Source organism: Sphaeramia orbicularis, chromosome 17, assembly GCF_902148855.1.
Source record: "Sphaeramia orbicularis chromosome 17, fSphaOr1.1, whole genome shotgun sequence".
Lineage (NCBI taxonomy): Eukaryota > Metazoa > Chordata > Actinopteri > Kurtiformes > Apogonidae > Sphaeramia > Sphaeramia orbicularis.
This window is the reverse complement of record NC_043973.1, coordinates 14,325,946-14,348,024: the sequence shown is the minus strand read 5'-3', so window position 1 is coordinate 14,348,024 and position 22,079 is coordinate 14,325,946. Positions and strand designations below refer to the sequence as shown.

The 22,079-nt window shown below is 35.3% G+C and overlaps 1 protein-coding gene across 1 annotated transcript in view; it reads left to right on the top strand.

The window, feature by feature from the left end:
• The window catches only part of LOC115438004 (zinc finger protein GLIS1-like), a 65,358-nt gene extending 47,990 nt beyond the window's left edge, over nucleotides 1-17,368 (top strand). Inside the window, exons 5-9 of the mRNA XM_030161435.1 lie at nucleotides 2,461-2,578; nucleotides 5,479-5,638; nucleotides 12,764-12,894; nucleotides 12,996-13,079; nucleotides 16,369-17,368. Of these exons, the coding sequence (XP_030017295.1) occupies nucleotides 2,461-2,578; nucleotides 5,479-5,638; nucleotides 12,764-12,894; nucleotides 12,996-13,079; nucleotides 16,369-16,508 (633 nt within the window). The 3' untranslated portion in view covers nucleotides 16,509-17,368. The remainder of the gene's footprint in view (nucleotides 1-2,460; nucleotides 2,579-5,478; nucleotides 5,639-12,763; nucleotides 12,895-12,995; nucleotides 13,080-16,368) is intronic.
• The last annotated feature ends 4,711 nt before the right edge of the window (nucleotides 17,369-22,079 follow it).

The following is a 22,079-nucleotide window of genomic DNA, read 5'->3' as shown; positions in this document are numbered from 1 at the left end:
TTCAATAGATATTCTGTTAGAACTCCTTGACACACGAAGAGGTGGACTCAAATGCACAACTCACAAAAAACTGAAGATTTAAGCAAAAGTATTTAATAATGAAAAAGTGGTTAACAAAAGGCGCCCACAAGGAGGATGTAAAAAAACTACAAACAATTGTCTATGATTAACAAAACAGAAAAACTTGAAGCATAAATCTTGACGAACATGGAAAAACCTGGTAGACAGCTTGACGTGAAACCAATGACAGAATCAGAAAAACTGGCACAAGACTAAGGGAGACAGGACTTTTTATACATGAGGTAGGGGAACACAGGTGACAACAACCAAGGGTGGGGCTGACAATCACACTGGTGGGAAAACACACAAAGGGAGGAAGTCAGGGTCTGAAACAAGAGGGAAGAGATGTGTACAAAATAAAACAGGAAGTGCAAGACAGGACAAAATGTGAAACTCTAACTTAACATAAAGTGACTAATGAAACAAAGACAAAACACTGAAAACCAAAGACGAGACATGAAACACTAAACATGAACATAATTAACACATCTGACGAGACATGACATATTCTCTCAGTATTTTTCTATATAGTCTATGATATGCTCCTTATAAGGTGGTAATACCAGAGAGATTGTCATATTATAAAGATTTTAATTCAATTTTCTTACTTCGGTAAATAGTAAAAAGCAGGTTATTGAGGTAAAAGTGTTCAATATGCACCATGAACCTTGTGTTTTACTGGGACCTGGTTGTTCCATGACTAAGTTACTAATAGCTGCTAATGTTGTACACTGTTACTATCCTGGAGACACTCTGAAGGTGCATTTACTGAACTGGTACCTTTACATAGCAGACAGTGTACGGGCTGTTGGTTGGATGGATGTAAGCCAACAAGAAAAGTTAAGTTAGAAATGAGGACAGAACACAGAATGAACACAGAACAGACTCCAACACAAACTTTATGTTAGCACACAAGCATGCACAATTGTTATATGGCCATACAGAATAAAATATGAATAAGCGCTTTATAAGGAGCCAATATGCTACCAATATGTGTACTAATAGATTAAAGGTGAGGTATGAGATCTTAGAAAAATGGTTTGAGCAAGCTACATTTTGAAAATACTCAATTCAAAAGTCCAAACCCCTTTCTTCAGAGATCCACACCTCCAGAGTACTGGCACACACAATGCTTGTTCCTGAAGGTTCACGAGCGCTGCACAGCAACAATTCACATTTAATTAATTGGTTGTAATCGGGGTGTGAAGGTTATTTTAAGCAATATAGTAAAAAATGCACCAGGAAAACATCTCGCACCCCACCTGTCACTAATTAATTGTGAATTTATGTAAAAAAAAAAAAAGTTAAATAAAAAAAAAAAAAAGCATTCTCAGCTGAAGTGTTTTTTCCATGTGTCTGGCACTTAAGTAGAAAACAGATTCACTTCGGCTAAAATTTGCTTAGAGGTCTTATTTCTGTCTTTGTGCATAAGAAATCAATAGAAGTGAATCCCCAAAGGAACTTTGTGTTGGTAAATGCAAGTTATGCAAATTTACAGGATTTCAGTTCTGTTGCAACATGCTGATGGTCATATGAACTATGTTTTCAGGTCAAAAATGTCCAATTTCATCACAATTAATGCTATATGTTTATGTCACAAATGGCCAAGTTAAATTTTAACGGAATTTACCTGAAAGAAAATATTCTATTCTTTTAGATTCCCCAAGTTTTCTTACAAGATTATATACTACATATCACGTTTTGTTTTTACAGGTTGCAATATGGAGTATGGTGCTGATCCATCCTGCTTATGTTACGCCAATACATACATTAAGAATGTCACACGTCACTTTTTAAATCAACAGTTTTCTAATAATAAGCATTTTAATAAAGAAATAACAATTCTATATTGTTATTTACTCTTTAGTATGATGATAAACTATACAATAAATAATTATGATGCTAGTTTTTGCACAGGGATCATTTGTGGAAACGGTGACATGGCTGCCGAGCATCAGTATGATGGGATCTGTAACAACCATGTCACATCCGTCCACTGACACATTTTGTGTTTTTGTGTCAGCTGTTATTGTTTTAGATCCACAATACTAACATTTATGAATAAGAGGAGAATTAGCAACAGTAAGTATATAAGTTTATTACTAATAAAGTACTGGTACTGACCAGATCATCATGGGTAATGTCACGTCCGTCCACCAGCAAAAGTTTTCACATACACATGCTATTCAAAATCCAATATTTCTGAAAATATAGCTTCCACTGTCAAATAATATCAGTAGTCTGAGCACAAATGTATTAGCATTATTTCAACACAGTTCTATGCATTTCTTACAACTTTTTTTTTTTTTTTCTTTGACAAAAATGGCCACTCATTTGACCCCCTAAGTAAATTTTAGCCGTTATATCTATTTAAATGACTTTATTTTGTGTGTTTGACAGGTCCAGGTGCACACAATGTTGGAATCCGACATGTTAAGTGACTGCTTGGCGAGGCAGCATCTCCACACCTCCCACCAAGCAAACAGCCCACCTTTGTCAGGTTTAGATGACTTCACAGGTATGCAAAGATGAAACAGTAGCTGAACTGGTGAAAAGCTGTGTTTAGTCTCACCTTTTTGGAAATGAGTAAAAACAAAGAAAAGGGTAATAGGCCAAACACCTGAGCAGTTAAGCTGTCTCTTTCATTTTCTCCCATGGCCTCATTTGCTCCTTTTCCTCTCCCTCCTCTCCCTCCTCTCCCATTCATTCCTTCGATGATAGCTCATCATGCCAGTGTTTACCTTGTCCAATTACCGGGCACTGACTGTGGGCAAGTTGGCCCTCTCCCCGCCTGTCCTTCAGCTTCTCCAAACCGGTTTTCCAGCCAAGCTCTTTTTCTTTCCCTTTCAATGGCTGAACAGGGATCAAGAAACTGTCAGGTACACTGAGGCTCAGTTGGCAAAAGCAAGAGGAGAGTGTCCAGGAGAGCTGTCCATGTCTATTACTTCAGACTACTTGCAGTTTTACCCAGAAGACTTTTAGGGAAAAGCCTCAAACAGCACACTACAAGCTATGTTTATCCAGGGTGAAACAAGCATGTCAGTGTTTAATTCTGAAAATGTCCCAAGAGGCTTTTCTCCTTATCAGAAACAACCAACTACTATAACCTGAAACCTAGTATGTAAATGTACCTGTGGATGAACAGTTTTGTACTGTGTGTTTACTGGATACAGTAACAGATGCTTTTATCATCAGCTGCTCTTTGAAACAGCTGAAGCCAAGCTTTGACAGCCCTGTTGATGACATGCAGGTGTACTGTATGTTGTAATGTTTTAAGTGAATACACCACAAAATATCTATGCTTTATTGTCAAATAGCCTGCTCACTCTCCTTTGTCGGTCATTTTGAGTTTCCAACACAGTTTCACGGTGGAAAACAGGACAAATACCCATAAAAACAACATATTACTGGCTTTCTTGCTAGTTAGTTAGCTTTGTTCAACCAAGGGGCAAGGATCTCAACTCCAAAAATGGAAAATGAAGCCAAACTGGGAGTATCTTTTAGATCACAGATGTCAGACATGCGGCCCGGGGGCAAAACGTACCAATCCGGCCCGCGGGATGAATTTGCAAAGTGCAAATTAGGGCATCAAACTCACAAATAATATCATAATAACCAATAAATAATGACAACACCATTTTTTTCTCTTTGATTTAGTGCAAAAAACATTAAATTATGAAAATGTTTACATTAACAAATTATCCTTTAACAATAAAATGTGAATAACCTGAACAAATATGAACAACCTGAAATGTCTAAAGAAAATTAAGTGCAATTTTAACAATATTCTGCCTGTTACTAAAAAATTTGTGCCTTTGTAGATTGGATCTGTAATGCATATGTATAAAGGATAAGTTGAGGTACAATATTGATAAAATTGTACTTATTTTTCTTAAATTTCATTTTTCTAAGGTTATTCACATCCTTTTTGTTTGGATAGTTTGTAAATGTAAATATTGGCAGAATTGAATGTCATTTTTTGCACTAAAACAATTTGGAGTTTTGGAGATTATTTATTGGTTATCATGCTATTGCTTTACTGGTCCGGCCCACTTCAGATTAAATAGGGCTGAATGTGGTCCCGGGAAGAAAATGAGTTTGGCACCCCTGTTTTAGATACTACTGACTGGGCTGGCTGAGCTGGGGTTGGCTCCAAAAAGCCCTGACTCCCTTAGACTTACATTGAACTTCTTTCTTAAAATATGTAAATCATTTTTTCTCATATGTGGTGGATCAGCTTTAAATTTTTACTCCGTTTCTTAAATCTCAGGTCAAATAGAAGGCTGCGATGTCTACTGGGTCAGGCTTTGATTGACAGGTCCGTATGACAGCGTGCTCACATGCCGAGTCAGACTTTGTTTCAAATTTTTAATAAAAATTTATTTTTCCCTGATAGACAGACTTCGCTGTAGTTCTGGTGAACAGGTTCTACTAAAAAAACCATAAAATGACTTTGTTTCATTGTGCTTGATGAAGTTATGGTTTTAATCAGTAAATTAGCATTTAGCATTAGCTTATCCATGACCCCTCACAGGCTCTGACCCTTCACTCTCTTGTATTCCTACCTTTTTATTCCATATTACTTAAATATTATGTACAGTGTACACTACCGGTAAAGAGTTTTAGAACACCCAAATTTTTCCAGTTTTGTATTGAAATTCAAGCAGTTCAAGTCTAATGAACAGCTTGAAATGGTACAAAGGTAAGTGGTGAACTGCCAGAGGTAAAAAAAAATAAAAAAAAAATGGTAAGGTTAAACAAAACTGAAAAATAATCTACATTTCAGAATTATACAAAAAGGCGAACAAGAAATGGGTTAACAATTTAAAGCAGTTCTGCAGCAATGGAGGTTGATCAAGCCTCAAAAGTTGGTGTTACCAATTCCTACAGGTGTCCCAACATTTGTGAATTCCTTCCAACCCCCTGTGTCTGCATAAAAGTAACACTGAAACACACTTTGGTACCATACTGTTGTGAGCATTATTTGAGCAGTATTGTACTGCAGAAAGTAGTGTGTTACTATAAAAATGGTGAGGAAAAGGCAATTAACGATAGAAGAGAGACAGACCATCATAACGCTTAAAAATGTAGGTTTTTCCTACAGAGAAATTGCTAAGAAAGTCAAGGTGTCAGTAAGTCCAGTTTCCTTCACCATCAAAAGGCTTGAACTGCTTGAATTTCAATACAAAACTGGAAAAATTGGGGTTTTCTAAAACTTTTGACTGGTAGTGTATGTGTTGAACATACTAAAGTTTCAGCCATCTGGATACTTTAGTCACTATCAGAAGCTGTTTTTTGTTAAGTAAGCTTCCAGGAGATGTAAAATTTCAAAACAAACCCACGTGAAATGATATTTGGTGAATTGTGGATAATAGATTATAACTGACCTTAAAAAAGATCTCATCTGTGTCTTTTCAGGCGTGTATTCCAGCAACAGCTCCGTCCACAACAGTAGGAGTTCAGAGTTTCTCCCTCCACCAGCAGACTCCACCTGTTCCAGGTATCAAGGCCTTGAGGAAAACTTTGATGCCAACAGTCCTATATCATCATTAGCGAGTCCAGGAAGCATTAGAGAGGGGTGAGTGTCACACCACTGCCAGCAGATTTTTTCCAGCTGGTCATTATAGCTTCCTTAAGGCCAGATAAACAGAAGTTGTTACAAGAGAAAGGTTTTCTTTCCTCTTGTGATTTTCTTTCCCAGCATTTTTCAGCGGTTCAGAGTATTTTATAATGAAGTCACTCTTTTTTTCTGAAGAGCTATCAAACATGATAAACACTCTTGAATACAACTTTGAAGAATCACATTGTGTTTCATTCTTGGAAACAGTGTGCCCAGAGGTAAAGTTAAAGGATCGCTAAAGCATATATTTTCCCACTTACTGCTGACGTTCCGTTTACTCAGATGAGTCCTGCCAACTGAATACAATACAAGTAAATGGGATTGCTTTGCATTTGGACATTTTTATAGATAGGAAGAGTGAGATGTTTTCTGCAACTTTACAACATCTAAGTAGTGAATTTTCTGGTTGTCTATCCTAAATTTCTTTTTTATGCTTTGAATTAATCTCTCTAGACATTTGGTGTTAATTACAGACTTTTTTTATAGGGTCCAACATCTTTTTGCAGCCCCTCCCAGTGTTATGTCAAACCACAACATCATGTTTCAACCTCAAATACGTGGACAAAATCAAAGACGTTGTCTCTGGGTAACTCTAAGGATTTTATAGGCACTCAGTTTTGCCTTTTCTTTTTTTTCAGCTGGAAAGCACATGCCCAGAAATATGGAGAGTGATGTGAGCGTATGCATTCTTGCATAAACCAGAGACATTATCACCAGCGATGGAGTTATGGCTTTGTGGTTGCACTGATTGGGCAGTTGGAAGCCGCAGATCTTATGTGTACTGTAAACTGAGACAAATTTTGTCTAGGCCAGTATAAAAGTAGACTGAGACTAAAAAGATACAGCTGAAAGGCTCCAGGGCAGCAGTTTCTGGACAAAAGGCCTCAAATCACTGGGTCAGCGAAGGTTTTCCCATAAACTAACATTTATTGACGTAGCAGAAAAAACAGAGAAAACTGTTTGACCAATAAAAGAGAGTTAATAAAGGCTAATTAGACTTTTTATGGTTTAATGAAAATGCTAAGTTCTAATCGTCTTCTATTTCCATAAGTATTTTTTGACTTTAATTCATGTTCCATTTAGTGGTATGTATTCACTTACATTATTTCATTCCAATGAGGCACAGCCACATGTACACAAGTAATGTTAAACATTAGTAAAATGACTATGACACCACTGACAAGTGAAACCAGATATTACATTAAATAGAATTACAAATTTGAGCTGTATGATTTTTGTCTTTGTTGGAAATGTTTAACATAATCTAAGTACTTAAGTCAATAAAATATAATGTAGACTAAATCATATTCAGACATCTTACACATAGCTTAAAGGACAGGGAAATCTTAGAAAGATTTCCATGTAGATTATGGTTTGAGGTTGGAGGATTATGGTTTTGTAAATGCTGCTTTGCATATAATGACTATTGGAATATGTAGAAAACATAAAGACATCCATAAAATGTCCCTTTAAAATAGGTTATAGCCAATAGAAACACAAACAGATAGTTACATGTATTGCAAAAAGACACTGCGAATTACAAATGCACATGTGGGCTGTATTTTCTCATGTTGTTACAGATGGCCTTTCAGTCTTAACAGATACATCTTAAAAGCAATCTTTAAAAAGTAGTTGTAGTGGTAGATATCTTTATTTATTTTTTTTATGTTTATTTTTTTTAGATTTTAAAAGCGAATTCATATAATCAGCCATAATATCTGGATATCTTGATGAGAGGACCATATTTATAGGTTAATGTTAGTTCTTTTGCCCAATCTTATTTTAGTAATTCAACTCAAACTACAGCACCAATAGGGGTTTTGGTGCATCTGTGAATATGTGGATATATAACTGTATGTGTACTAACGCAGTATCTCTTAGCTTGCAGCTTGAGCTTGCATGAAGTTATGCACAGTCTGTCCATTGACGTCTCTTTATAGAGACAGAGGATGTCATAGAATCCCACTGGTGCCCACAGTACACGACGGCCTGCCAAAGCCAATACCAGACGAGCACTTGTTTTTCCCCCAAATGATTTAGCGAGACGTTAAACACGTGAAAGTAAATTATCTTTGCTTCACAGCACAGCCGGCATCGAGCTCTGACCTCATAGCCAGGCGTGTGTTTACTCTGGCCGTGGCGAGCCATTTCGACTTCTTTTAATTATTTAATACTTGAGGGATTCAGAGGCCCTGCCGTGCTCAGTCTTGTCCATCAGCATATATTTGTGATGTGCAGTGTTTGTGTGTTTTGTGGCTGAGGAGCTGGTTTGGCTGTTTGGAGCGACATGTCCGTCAGATACACGGGGATGGCTCTCAAACAGAAACACTATTATACACTTTAAAGGAAGGAGAAGCAATGAAGTTTACTCTGCAGACACTCTGAGTGCTATAAGATCCAAATAGCTGGTTTAACCGAGATGTTTGACAAGTCCACACATTTCTCTATTTACTGTATCTCCAACATGCATAAGTGCCTGTGAGTACTTTATTGGTAGTTTGAAATCTCCATCTGTGTTACATACATTCAGCTTGAGCCTCTGTGATCCAATAACTCCATGACACAGAAATATTACAGCTGTGTTTCTGCTGCCAGAACTGAAATCAGACCACTTTTGTGTGCAGAAACTGGCACCTTTGATAAACTTCCTCATCCCCTCCTCTTATCCAGGCCAAATGCACTGCTATTAAAAAGCAGTCTTGGATTATGGAGGATTGCATCAAGTATAATGTGCATATAAACACAAGATCTTAAATTTTGTGACCAGGATTCCTCTCATTCCAGATATACGGAGGGCAGCTGGGTATAGTTAGCTGGAAATGGAAAAGGGGTTCGGCCTCTAAAATATGATCAGAGAAACTGCTTTCTGACGTCGTACTGACAGGCGCTCCCTCAGGCCAGGGTCTTTGTTTAAGCTTACAGATCTGAGAGTTTCGGTCACAGCGGCTGCGGAACGACAGATCGGCCACGGACGGAACGGCACGACTCAGACATCTCAGCTATGTTGTTGTAGCGTTACAAGAATGTAAGCCGTGGAACAGACTCGGTTGTTTATGGTTAAGGTCAGCTCGGATGGTTCAGGGGCCACTGAGGGAAATCCAGAGAAGTGTTGAATTCTTGGGGCTTGCAGTCATCGCAGAAAAGCTGCACACATTCATTTCAACAGTCGTACTATATCAAAGCCCACTTTGTTTACATAATCCTATACAAAGCCTGGTCTTTATTACCATAGGAAGCCACAGCCATCTGTAAGTTATATCAGTTTGGGTTTCAAAAAGTCCTTCTGATGAATTTTGGCTTTTATTGTATTTCTCCACTGAAAGCAGAGACTGTTAAATTACATGTAATAGTATTTGACATGGGAAATGGGTAATAAAGAGACCTGTGGATGATAAATGATAGATATGTAAAGAAATCTCCAAACATTTCCTTTTTTATAGGCCGTCAGATGTGAATATAGAAGGCATGTGGGCCAGCAGCCATCAGTATCTTTGACAAGGTCTGGCTTGTTTATGAATCCCACTGAAACTGTGTAAAAAAAACCAAGGCCATTTGACTCTCTGGGGATCAATATGGGACTGTACATCACGTAGAAGAGTCCACATGAAATACTGAGAGCGAGCTCTTTGAAGGAGGAGGAGGATGGGGGGGGGGCTTAAATACCGTACAGCTGCATATCTCCTTGGAGACAGATCGGACTGCCTTTCTTCCTTCTTGTTGACTTGGCTCCACTGACTCATTCGTTTCCATGTTGAGTCAGAGTGTTTGTGCAAAGTCAGCACATTCTTGCAGCGTAACGATGGATACAGCTCCGCTCAAAGCCCGCCTACTGTACCCCCCCGGAGGTGGAGACACTTCCTTAAAAAAGTTTTTGTGAATTTACATGTTTGTGTATGACAAGACAGCTGCTGTGGCCAATGATTGTCTGCATAAACTATAACCACAAAATTCCCCACTTTGATGTGATTAGAGCTCTCTATTAAAGTCAGCCACTTCTAGGGCAGATGATAAAAATACCAGCAAAAGAGTTTTAATGGAAACCTAAGTGATCAGTGTTTAAACGATTAAAACAAAAACTGACTAAATCAACTTCCAAAACTATCAAACATAGTTATAAAGAGAGAATGTGATTCCAAGCTGCCTCTGTTGTAATATTATACTTTTATTTCTATATTTGGTCATGAGTCCAACATTGCTTTCCTGAAACTGTTTCTGAAGTTCAGAGAAACTAGTGCAAAGGCTTGTTGTGAATATAACCTGATTATCTTGAGGTTATTTATAATAATAATAATAATAACTAGAAGCACTCGGAGAGCGCAGACCTCCGCCAAGGCTGATCAGTGGCCCCCCCTGTGGGCCCCCCCCACGCCAAGGAGGTTATGTTTTTGCCAGGGTTTCTTTGTTTGTTTGTCTGTCTGTCTGTCTGTCCGTTAGTGTGCAACATAACTCGAAAAGTTATGGACAGATTTTGATGAAATTTTCAGGGTTTGTTGGAAATTGGCCCCCCCGTGGGCCCCCCCACCCCCGATCACCACCAAAATTTAATCATTTCTTCCTTATCCCATTTCCAACAAACCCTGAAAATTTTATCAAAATCTGTCCATAACTTTTTGAGTTATGTTGCACACTAACGGACAGACAAACAAACAAACAAACAAACCCTGGCAAAAACATAACCTCCTTGGCGGAGGTAATAATAATAATAATAATAATAATAATAATAATAATAATAATAATAATAATAGTAATGATAATAATAATAATAATAATAATAATAATAATAATAATAATAATAACAACAATAACAATAACAATAATAATAATAATAGCTTTATTCATATAGCACCTTTTAAAAACAAAGTTTACAAAGTGCTTTTGACAGACAAGTAAAGGGCACAACAGCAGGATACAAGATGTAAGTAAAAACACTAAAACAGAAGCAACACAATAGGAGAGGTGTGTACAACAATGCAGAAACATGACACTTCGAATAAATGAAATGAATCAGAATAAAGAGGGCAGGGATAACGTAACATGATGCTGTCAAATCAATGCAAAAAAGGAGTGAGATAAAACAACATCATATATGAGAATATAAACCAACAATCAGACAGGATAAGATTCAAATTTTAAAAAAATTTAAAAATTAAAATTAAAAGGGACAGACATCACATAAAAGCAAGTCTATAAAAGTGTGTTTTAAGAAGTGACTTAAAAGATGCCACTGATTCTGCAAGCCTTATCTCCTCGGGCAGGCCGTTCCTAAGTCGAGGGGCCCTGATGGAAAAGACCCGGTCACCCTTAGATTTAAGCCTCGACTTTGGGACAGCCAGGAGCCCTCTGCCCCCCGAGGATCTGAGGCTGCGTGCTGGCTCGTAGGTAACTAACATCTCATCTATATAACTTGGGGCCAGACTCATCTGGGCTTTAAAAGTAACCAGTAAAATCTTAAAATCAATTCTAAAACACACAAGGAGCAAATGGAGGGATGCGAGGATAGGGGTTATGTGATGGCGCCTGTTAAAACCAGTGAGATTTATGCTCTGTTCATCTGTGTAAAAACAGTTCAGTGAAACAAACAGAAATGCCAAATGTCATCACTATATCCACATTTATTTATTTATTTATTTTCATTCTTTGAGACATGAGTGGCTGTCTTTTAAAAGTGTGATCTCGTTGCACATCCTTGATTTTAATGTGTATAAATTCTACTTGTTATCATCAGTAATTTCTTTGCATACTGCATATATATGTATATATACATATACTGTACATATATACAGGGTGGGGAAGCAAAATTTACAATATTTTGAGGCAGGGATTGAAAGACAGTGTATGACCAATTAGTTTATTGAAAGTCATGAGAATTTATTTGCCACAAGAAAATTGACATAATAGAAAATGTTTTTATTCTATGTGTCCTCCTTCTTTCTCAATAACTGCCTTCACACGCTTCCTGAAACTTACGCAAGTGTTCCTCAAATATTCAGGTGACAGCTTCTCCCATTCTTCTGTAATAGTATCTTCCAGACTTTCTCGTAATAGTTTTGCTCATAGTCATTCTCTTCTTTCCATTATAAACAGTCTTTATGGACACTCCAACTATTTTTGAAATCTCCTTTGGTGTGACGAGTGCATTCAGCAAATCACACACTCTTTGACGTTTGCTTTTCTGATTACTCATATGGGCAAAAGTTTCTAAAAGGTATGGATAATAGTGTTAGGTATGATTATGACATCAATATATGTTTGGTTTCAAAACAATTGACGTAGTGCCTGCTGAGAAAAAACAACTAAATGTTCATTGTAAATTTTGCTTCCCCACCCTGTATATAAACTACATTTACAGAAAAATACAAATCCTTAAAATTCTTGTGATTGTTGCCAGCTAAAATGTCCACTTCTTTCCTCGTTTTTTTTTTTTTTTTAATGTTTTTATGCTTTTACGTTTTTATGTGATAGGTAGAATACACATTTTGTCTTTTAATTCTCCTTTCTTTTTAATCTAACTTATTATTTGCTATTTACACTCTGCATTTATGTATTTGTTGTTGATGTGGTATGACTGTTTCTGTGGAGCGGTGACCGTATTTTGAATTTCCCCTTCAGGATTAGTAAAGTAAATCTATCTATCTATCTATCTATCTATCTATCTATCTATCTATCTATCTATCTATCTATCTATCTATCTATCTATCTATCTATCTATCTATCTATCTATCTATCTATCTATCTATCTATCTATCTATCTATCTATCTATCTATCTATCTATCTATCTATCTATCTATCTATCTATCTATCTATCTATCTATCTATCTATCTATCTATCTATCTATCTATCTATCTATCTCAGTCCAACTTGTGCTGAATAAACCTAAATGATTTCATTGATATCCATCAGTAAGTCCTGTTCAAACCAACTGGAACAAAAGAAAAACAAATGTGTTCCTACAAATGTCACTGATCCCACTTCCTCTGCCTGACCTCCCAAATCGACAGTTTGTTGAAAAAGTTTGAATATGATGCCTTTTATGATGTAGTGTATTTAGTCATTCAGCTGGCTGATGTGATATTCCCAACAGGAACAGACCAGCGTCATTGTTCATGTCCTCCGAGGTCAGTCCTGCCAACTCCTCATCAGAACCAGCAGATGTCCGGTTACAGGACTACCACAAACCCTACAGCCACCAACAGGTTTTCTCACAGCAGCACGGTACGTATTGATCCCCGTCAGCAGGTGTATGAACGGTGCATGTACTGCCTGTTTGTTCTTGGAGCTCTAGTCCTTTATCGTTTCCTCTGTGGTTCCTCAAGGTGGTCTGTATGGGGAGGGGAAGGCGGACGGAGGATTCGACTCCCCAAGTTACTTCACAAACCCCTCAGCCCCTCACTCTGCAGGTGAGAAAATGAAGAAGCACAAGAAAAGTTTATCTGAATGAAAAAGAAACACTTTTCTGCACAGTCAGACTGTATGTATTATATGCAAACCTTAAACAGTTCATGCTTGGTAGCTCGCCTTGGTCCCCCTGCTTTTGTCTGTTTGTGTGCACTATGTGTTGTTGCTTGTTTTTTCTTTTTGCATGTCTTTGTTCAGTTATGGTATTATGTTATTTGTAAGTTTTTACCTCTGTGTGTTTGCGTGTTTGTTTGTTTGTTTGTTAGCACCTTTAGGGGAAAACTATTCCAGCCATCTTTACCAAATTGTACCCACAGATAGGCCTAGGCCCTGGGACCAACCATTACATTTTGGGCCAAGTAGGCCAAAGTTCAAGGTCACAGCAAGGTCACAAAATCTCAAATTATCCTGTCTCCCATCATTGAGCAATTTTTGAAAATTCATAAAAAATTCAAAACGACTCCGATTAGCCTCCAATTTGATCCACCCATAGCTTATAACAATATTTTGTATCTGGCACAAAATTGTCCACGTCCACTGTGGAATGTGGACTCTGTGGACATTTACATTTAACATTGAAAATCCCATTTGCGACACATTTTTCATTATAACTCAACAAATATTGATTGGAATTTAATATAATTTGACATACACATGACTGGTACCAAGCTTCAACTTTTTCTGCTGTATGGAACAACCTGGAAACTGTTTAATTTAAAAAGAAATAGTTGATCCACACATGCACACTGTTCGGGGTGCTTGGCGGAGGTTTGCGTTCTCTGAACACCTGTTTTTTGTTTGTTTTTTTCTCTCTTGTTTGTTTTTTTTATTTTTTAACCATCCAACGGGACTCAAGATGGAAATGATCTGTGTGGCTATAATCTCTTGTATTTACGTGTAAATGTTCATTAATATGAACTGTCCCATTTTAAAAATCAATTAATCAATCAATCAGTGTAATTATACATTATTTAATATGGTCACGCTTTCAGGATCATCTTCATCTTCATTTTTAGCATGTGTTCATTCTTTTCACGTGTAAAATAACCTTTTAATTTGATACATTTTTATTATCATTATTCATGTGTCTGCTGTGTTATTCTGTCTGTATACTTTCATTTGGTTGTTTTATAGGAATTTGATTTGAAGATTTGAATCAGATATACTGTATATTTTCTTTTTCTGTTGATGAGACACTAAATTTGGTTATCACTAATAAGTCTAAGTATAACAGCAGCTTTCTAACATGCTCAGTTTTTAATCACATCTCTAATTTTTATGTATGTACACTATATACACAAAAATACTGGGATACATTGAATTCAGGTGTTTTCATTGGTAATATCACAATATTTTATTTTGCAATAAATATCATAGCAGTTAATGTTTTTTTTTTATCTTTAGGGTTAACATTATCCTCAGTGCTTACAAAGTCAGTAAAATTTTACTTAATTTTTTTCAACAAAGACACCTTTTTAATTTTAAATGTTCTACCCATAGATTTCTTAAATATTTGTCACATTCTACAGATAAATAACAATTTTAAACCACAAGTAACCATCTGGTTCTTCATCCCTCATACTGGAACAAAAAAGAAAAATCAGCTTTTAACCTGAAAAGAAATATTGATTTGACATGTATCGTTATAGTTATTAGCAATGACTGAGGTGAATATTTTTTTATTATGATTTCAAATTAACTAGAAAAGACAATTCTACAAACTTTAAGCAAACAGCCCTTTATGTTAGTTTAATTTTGAAAATTCCCTGTAAAATGAAACACTAACTATTAACTCTAACAACCTAAAAGCCTCTTGTAAATTAATTCTTATTATTTAATGAAAAGAAAAAAACAGAAGAAACCAATCCATATAGCCGAGAAACTATAGAAACTGACTTGATAACATTATAGAATTCAGTAGCTTCAAGTGCATTATTCTTTGTATTAACTCTTTCATGCATGAATCATGAGAACATTAATCAAGATTTTTTTCTTTATTCCTCTTTGGGCAAAAAAGAATACAATTTATGTATTTTTTTTAAGAAGATATTTTTCATGAAGTTGCAAAAATGTCCACACAGCTGGACACCATGTGTTTAATATTTGAAGCAAAGAAACATGTATTTACTGATATACTGTGTGAAAACTATGAAATAAAAATATTAAATGCTGCTAATTTGATGTTTTCTCACATTTTAACATACACTACAAACAAAAAGTTATAGATATTTTTAATTTTGGGCTATTTTTTTTTCAGTTGGGATTCTTGCACAATGCTTTTTACTTTTTTGTGTGTGAATTGAATTGAAACATTTTTTTTTTTTTTTATGACCAGACAGTTTTATTTACAAATGGCAAAAATGACCCAAAAAAATGACAAAAAAAAAAAAAAAAAGAAATATCCTTAACTTTTTGTTTGTAGTGTACTCTAATACTAGTCATTACTCACTTCATGGGCATAATCTGCCAAAAAAAAAAAAAGTTGTTAATTACAGTCTAATAACAACAAGGAATTGATTTACACTCAAACATGTTAGATCAGGTTTATCAAAAACAGCAAAGTTACTGTAATGCTATCAATTGCAGTGTATGGGATGATGCATTAGCATCCAATATGTTGGCTAATATGAAACTACAGGGTGGGGAAGCAAAATTTACAATATTTTGAGGCAGGGATTGAAAGACAGTGTATGACCAATTAGTTTATTGAAAGTCATGAGAATTTATTTGCCACAAGAAAATGTACATAATAGAAAATGTTTTTATTCTATGTGTCCTCCTTCTTTCTCAATAACTGCCTTCACACGCTTCCTGAAACTTGCGCAAGTGTTCCTCAAATATTCGGGTGACAACTTCTCCCATTCTTCTGTAATAGTATCTTCCAGACTTTCTCGTAATAGTTTTGCTCATAGTCATTCTCTTCTTTCCATTATAAACAGTCTTTATGGACACTCCAACTATTTTTGAAATCTCCTTTGGTGTGACGAGTGCATTCAGCAAATCACACACTCTTTGACGTTTGCTTTCCTGATTACTCATATGGGCAAAAGTTTCTGAAAAGGTATGGATAATAGTGTTAGGTATGATTACGACATCAATATATGTTTGGTTTCAAAACAATTGACGTAGTGCCTGCTGAGAAAAAACAACTAAATGTTCATTGTAAATTTTGCTTCCCCACCCTGTAAAACAACAAAATCCATGAACATACAAGAGAACAGCTGTAGAATAGCTGTCCAGCGTTAAAATGAAGTGTTGAAAGCATATTTTGAACTGTTTTGGTCTCTTTAGGATTCGACTTACTGCAGGACCTCCAGGGCCAGGCCGGGGGCGGCTACTCACTGTCCTGCCCAGATGACAGCTTCCTCTTCCAGGCAGGAGGTGTGGACCGCTGCCTCAGTCAGATCTACTCCATCTACCTGGACTCATGATGGCAACCAGCGCAAAATCACACAGGAGAAAAACACAGCATGTGTGATGTGACTCCAGTCAGTCATGTACAGTATATATTCAAGGATGAAGTTGAGTTCTGGACAAATGTGGAAAATGCATGAGGTACAAACAGACGCAAATGCAGAGCTGCAGGAAAACTGGCAAACGTGAATGACCAAAGAGGAAATGTGGTCAGATTACAAATGTAAATAGCAGTGACTTTTAATATTCAGAAATGAGCAGTGCATTTGTGATCTGGATAAAATGAGCTATAGGCTTTGTTTGCTAGTTTATCTTTCAGAAAGTCACATGACTCACTCCATCCTGATACTAATGAGGATATTTCCACCTCAACAACAGCTTTGCTTCCTGCAAAAATATTAAATAGCTTTCTTTGTCTCAAGTGCTAGCTTATAATGCAAACTTTTTCGAGCTAATGGATCGACCTGTAGGACCCAGAGATGACACCAAAAGACATTTCATACACTTGGACCCATTTTCTCTTGTTTTTTATGTGTAATATTGAACAGCTTTTCTTTCTTTTCACCATAACAGCAATTCAAGTGTCACAATCCAAGATGCATTAAGTAAAACAAAACACTTCTTAAACTATTTATCAGTGTGGGAAATGTACAGCTTGTGATAAGAGGTTGCAAGAAAATACCTTTTTTTTTTCACAAGCTTAAAGTACTGGGAGTTGTATGGATATATAAGGATAATAAATTGCATTTAACAGTCAAAAACGTAACAGAATTAGTACAACAGAGTTTTGACTGGGAGGTAAATGAATACTCAAGTAGTTAGAGCAGCAGTTTAGTAAAGTTTAGCACCTAGACTGGAAAAGGAGAAAACAGACGTCCTATGTCACAGGTGTCAAACATGCGGCCCGCGGGCCAAATCCAGCCCGCCAAAGGGTGCAATCCAGGCCCTGGGATGAATTTGTGAAATGCAAAACTTACACTGAAGATAATAATAATCAAGGATGTTAAATTTTTTTTTAGGTCAATTCAATCTAAAGTGGACCATACAGTAAAACACTACCATAACAACCTATAAATAATGAAAACTGTAAATTTTTCTCTTTGTTTTAGTGTAAAAAAATTTTACATTACACAAAAATATATACATTTACAGACCAGTCTTTTAGAAAAAAAAAATGTGAATAACCTAAAATCTCTTAAGAGAAGTATGTGGAATTTTAATAATATTCTCCCTGTTATTAAATGTTTTGTTTATTCTGTAGATCCACTGTGATCTCTAAGTTGTGATTCCCATGTATAAATGACAAACTAAGGCGTAGTATTGTTGACATTGCACTGATTTTTCTTAAGAATTTACAGGTTGTTCATATTTGTTCGAGTACAAGTCATAGATTTAAACATTTTCATTAAAGAATTTAACTTTTTTCACTCAAAAGTTAGTATCCTATTATTTCTATTATTTTACTGGTCCAGCCCACTTTATATCATATTAGGCTGCATGTGGCCCCTGAACTAAAATGAGTTTGACACCTCTGTCCTATGTGTTTTGATTTAATTTCCCCTGCCGTCTCTGTGAAGTGAACCTAACGTATGTGGCTGCTGCTTTGGACTGTATTGTCATAGCCTCTCTCATCAGTCAAAGACAAATCTTTTTCATGCCCTGTCGCTGTGTAAGCTTTTATGTTTGTGCTTGCCTAAAGTGACATTTATGTGACATATTTACAAGCTGGATTTTTGGCAAACGTCACAAGTATTTTGGAGCCAGTCAGGATTTAAAGTTGGCAGTGTGAACCTGAAGCAAACACTGCACAAAGACTTAAAATGGATTTCTAGGAAACATCTAGTGTGCAGGTGTCAAACATGTGGCCCGGGGGCCAAATCTGGCCCGCCAAAGGTTCCAGTCCGGCCCGTGGGATGAAGGTGCAAAAATTAACCTTAACCGTCAAGGTTGTCAAAATCATTTTGGTTCCGGTTCCACATACAGACCAATGTGATCTACGGTAAAAATAACAACACAATAACCCATAAATAATGACAACTACAAACTTTCTTTGTGAAAAATTATGTGGAAAAAATTTAAGTGAATAAAAAAATAACTGTGAAAATGTTTACATTTACAAAACTATTCTTTCACAATGAAATGCAAATAAATACATAAATAAAACCAAAGATGAACAACCCAAAATGTGCAATTTGAACAATATTCTGCCTCTTACTAAATGTTTGGTGCATTTATGGATCCACTGTGATCTGCAGTTGTGTTAATAATAACAGATGTAATATTGTAGAAATTGTTCAAATTTTAGTTCCAAACTCCAAAATTTTAACAATATTCTGCCTGTTACCAAATGTTTATGTAACATTGTGTGTAATGTGCATGTATAAATAATAAGTCGAGGCATAATATTGTTAAAATTGCACTAATTTTTCAAATGAAATTTCTGTTTTTTCAGGTTATTCACATCTTTTTTTTATAAAATGAAAATATTTTCATAATTTAATTGTTTTTTTTTTTGTCCTAAAACAAAAAGAAAAGCTTAGGTTTGTCATTATTTATAGGTTATTAAGTCATTGTTTTACTGGTCTGGCCCACTTGAGATCAAACTGGGCTAAATATGGCCCCTGAACCAAAATGAGTTTGACACCCCTGATCTAGTGTTATATTAGAACAAAATACATTCATGTTATAACAATGAGATGCTTTATTTTTCCTTGAGGGAGGTAGAGGAGATGTCATTTTAACATATTTTAATGAATTACTGAACTAAATTTACATAGAAACAATGTCAGACCATTATTATTATACTGTTCTGACTAGAGGAGGACTTTAGAGGATGTTCATATTCAACTCCGGTCTTTTAAACAGTTTGTGATCGTTTAAGGATGTAATGTGACTCGATCAGCAGTTAAATGAGCTGAAACATAGATTTCACAGAGTAACTTTCAGCTGCTTATTAACTCTTTCATGCATACTGGTCACTACAGTGGACAGTTATTCTACAGCTGTTCTCTTGTGTATTCATGGATTTTATTGTTTTAGTTCCATATCAGCCAACACAGTGGACGCTTATGCACCATCCCATACACTGTAATTCATACCATTACTGTAACTTTGCTGTTCTGGATAAATCTGACCTGCAGTAACATGTTTGAGTGTAAATCAATTGCTTGTTATTGTTAAAAGACTGTAATTAACCATTTTTCTTAAACAAAGTTTTTTTTTTTTTTTCATATTATCTCCATAAAGTGAGTAATAACTAATATTAGAGTACGTTAAAATGTGACAAAACATCAGATTAGCTGCATTAAAAATATATTTCATAGTTTTCACACAGTGTATCAGTAAATACATATTTCTTTGCTTCAAAAATTAAATGCATAGCGTCCAGCTGAGTGGATATTTTTGCAAATCCATGAAAAATAGGTTCATAAAAAATTTTCAATCGCATTGTTTTTTTTCATGTTTAAAGAGGAATAAAAACACTCAGGAAAAAAAAAATCTTGATTAGGGTCAAAACACGGTATTCAAAATCTCTCTGATGGGACATTTTAGAGACAATTTGACCCACATTTTTACTTTTAAATTCATTTTTGCTTCAGTTGGACCATAAGGGATTATCCAAAACAAGGAGCTATGTTATATGGAAATAAATGTTGAAATGGCAATCAATTAAATTTAACTTTCTGAGTGGACATTACTGTGTTTTGACCCATTAAGGTTCTCATAATTCATGCATGAAAGGGTTAATATATTTATCCTGTGGTGAAATGGTTTAAAACGGACCAGGAGAGAGGATCATGTACCATCAAATGAAGCAGTGCTGCCCCCTAGTGTCTGAATGATAAAAATACTGTAATATAAGTCTGATACAGAGAGGATGAGTCCAAGGACTGAAGAACTGACAACAAAACAAACTGCACTAAGGACTTCACACCATCCATATGTTTAATCCAACAACAAACAGCCGGTTGCATTATAGTGTTTTTATTTCTTATAGTATCTAATTTGTTGCTTCAGCACAATGCCTTTCATATTTTTTTTATTGTTTTTTTTTTATTTTTTTTTTTTATCAGTGTTATATTCAGTGGGAGGGGGTGTGCATTGTTTACAAGTTCCCTGCACTCTGTAGAAAACAACCAACCAGAAAATGTTTACACTGATTTTTGTAGCAGTTCAAAGATTTCGTATTAATGTCATTGAAACGTGTATAGACTGTGTAAAAATGCATCTGTTTATTGTTTTTATATCTGAATAAAGAATCTGTTTGTACATGTTTTTTGGTTACCTGGTGTATGCTAATGCTGCCATCTATTGGTCATAAACAGAGTTCATTATAACACATGAACACTTAGCAAATGTACAGTCGAAGAAAAACATTATTAGACCATCAAAAGTCACCAAAAACAATGGTTATGCAACCCAGTACTAACTCCTGTGTGTATCATGTGACTAAAACAGACAGAAAAGAAAACATGGAATGCCTAAAAGCACTGTTTTTGGCAGTACAATGCCACAGCTACTGATAGAAGAACTGAAGTGATTTTGGTTATTATCAAGAAAACATGGAAAATGGATAGATATCAGCTCTGAAATTAAACTCTCATGAGCTATTTTTTGTTGTTATCATTATGTTTGTCCAAACAAATCTACCTTTAGTTGCACCAGGTATTAAAATGAACAACAAATTTAAGAAATCAAGGGTGGTTTAATAGTTTTTTCCAAAACTGTATTTCATTTATTGTTTTAGAATTGTATTTAAAAGCTTGGTAATTCATATTTTTACTGTATAATATTATGTCTACGGTAATATCTGATGTAGTTCAATGTTAATAATAAGAAACAACTCAAACAATGCAGAGAAGACATGCACTGAAATGTCCTTTTTTTTCCCACTTAATTTTTCATCTAATCTTGCTTTATTTTACAAAGTATTTTTATTGAACATACATGAATATGTAAAAATGAAGATCATTTAATAATGGGCAGCCATCATGTCACACTGATCATCCAAAACAATAATTATTTTAACTAACCAAAAACAGAAATGAAGGAGACAATGCAAAATGTGTTCAGATAGAAGAAAAAAGCAACAATTGTTAAGTTTTCTGTCCTATTATTATTATTATTATTATTATTATTATTATTATTATTATTATTATTATTAATAATAATAATTTTGCTTATTTATTTACTTTTAAATTTATTTTTTTTATTCATTCATTCATTCATTCATTCATTTATTTAACTTTCTGAAGTTTGAGGTCAAGATTCCCCACCAAAAAAAGTCAAGTTGTTGTGAGACCAACGAACACATCAATCAATTCAGATCCAAAATACACAAACACACACAACTGACTGCCTTCTAACACAGATACGGATTCTGTGGATGTCTGTTTTTACATCATTTTCATCTTGTTTGACTTTTATCATTTATTTCATCTTCCTGCATCTTTAAATATATATATATATATATTTTATCTTGTTTATTTTACATCTACATCATATTCATCTTGTTACATCGTATATAACGGATGCTTTTACGTCATTTCACATTGCTGTTGTGAGTTCATCTTTTAATTCACATGTCC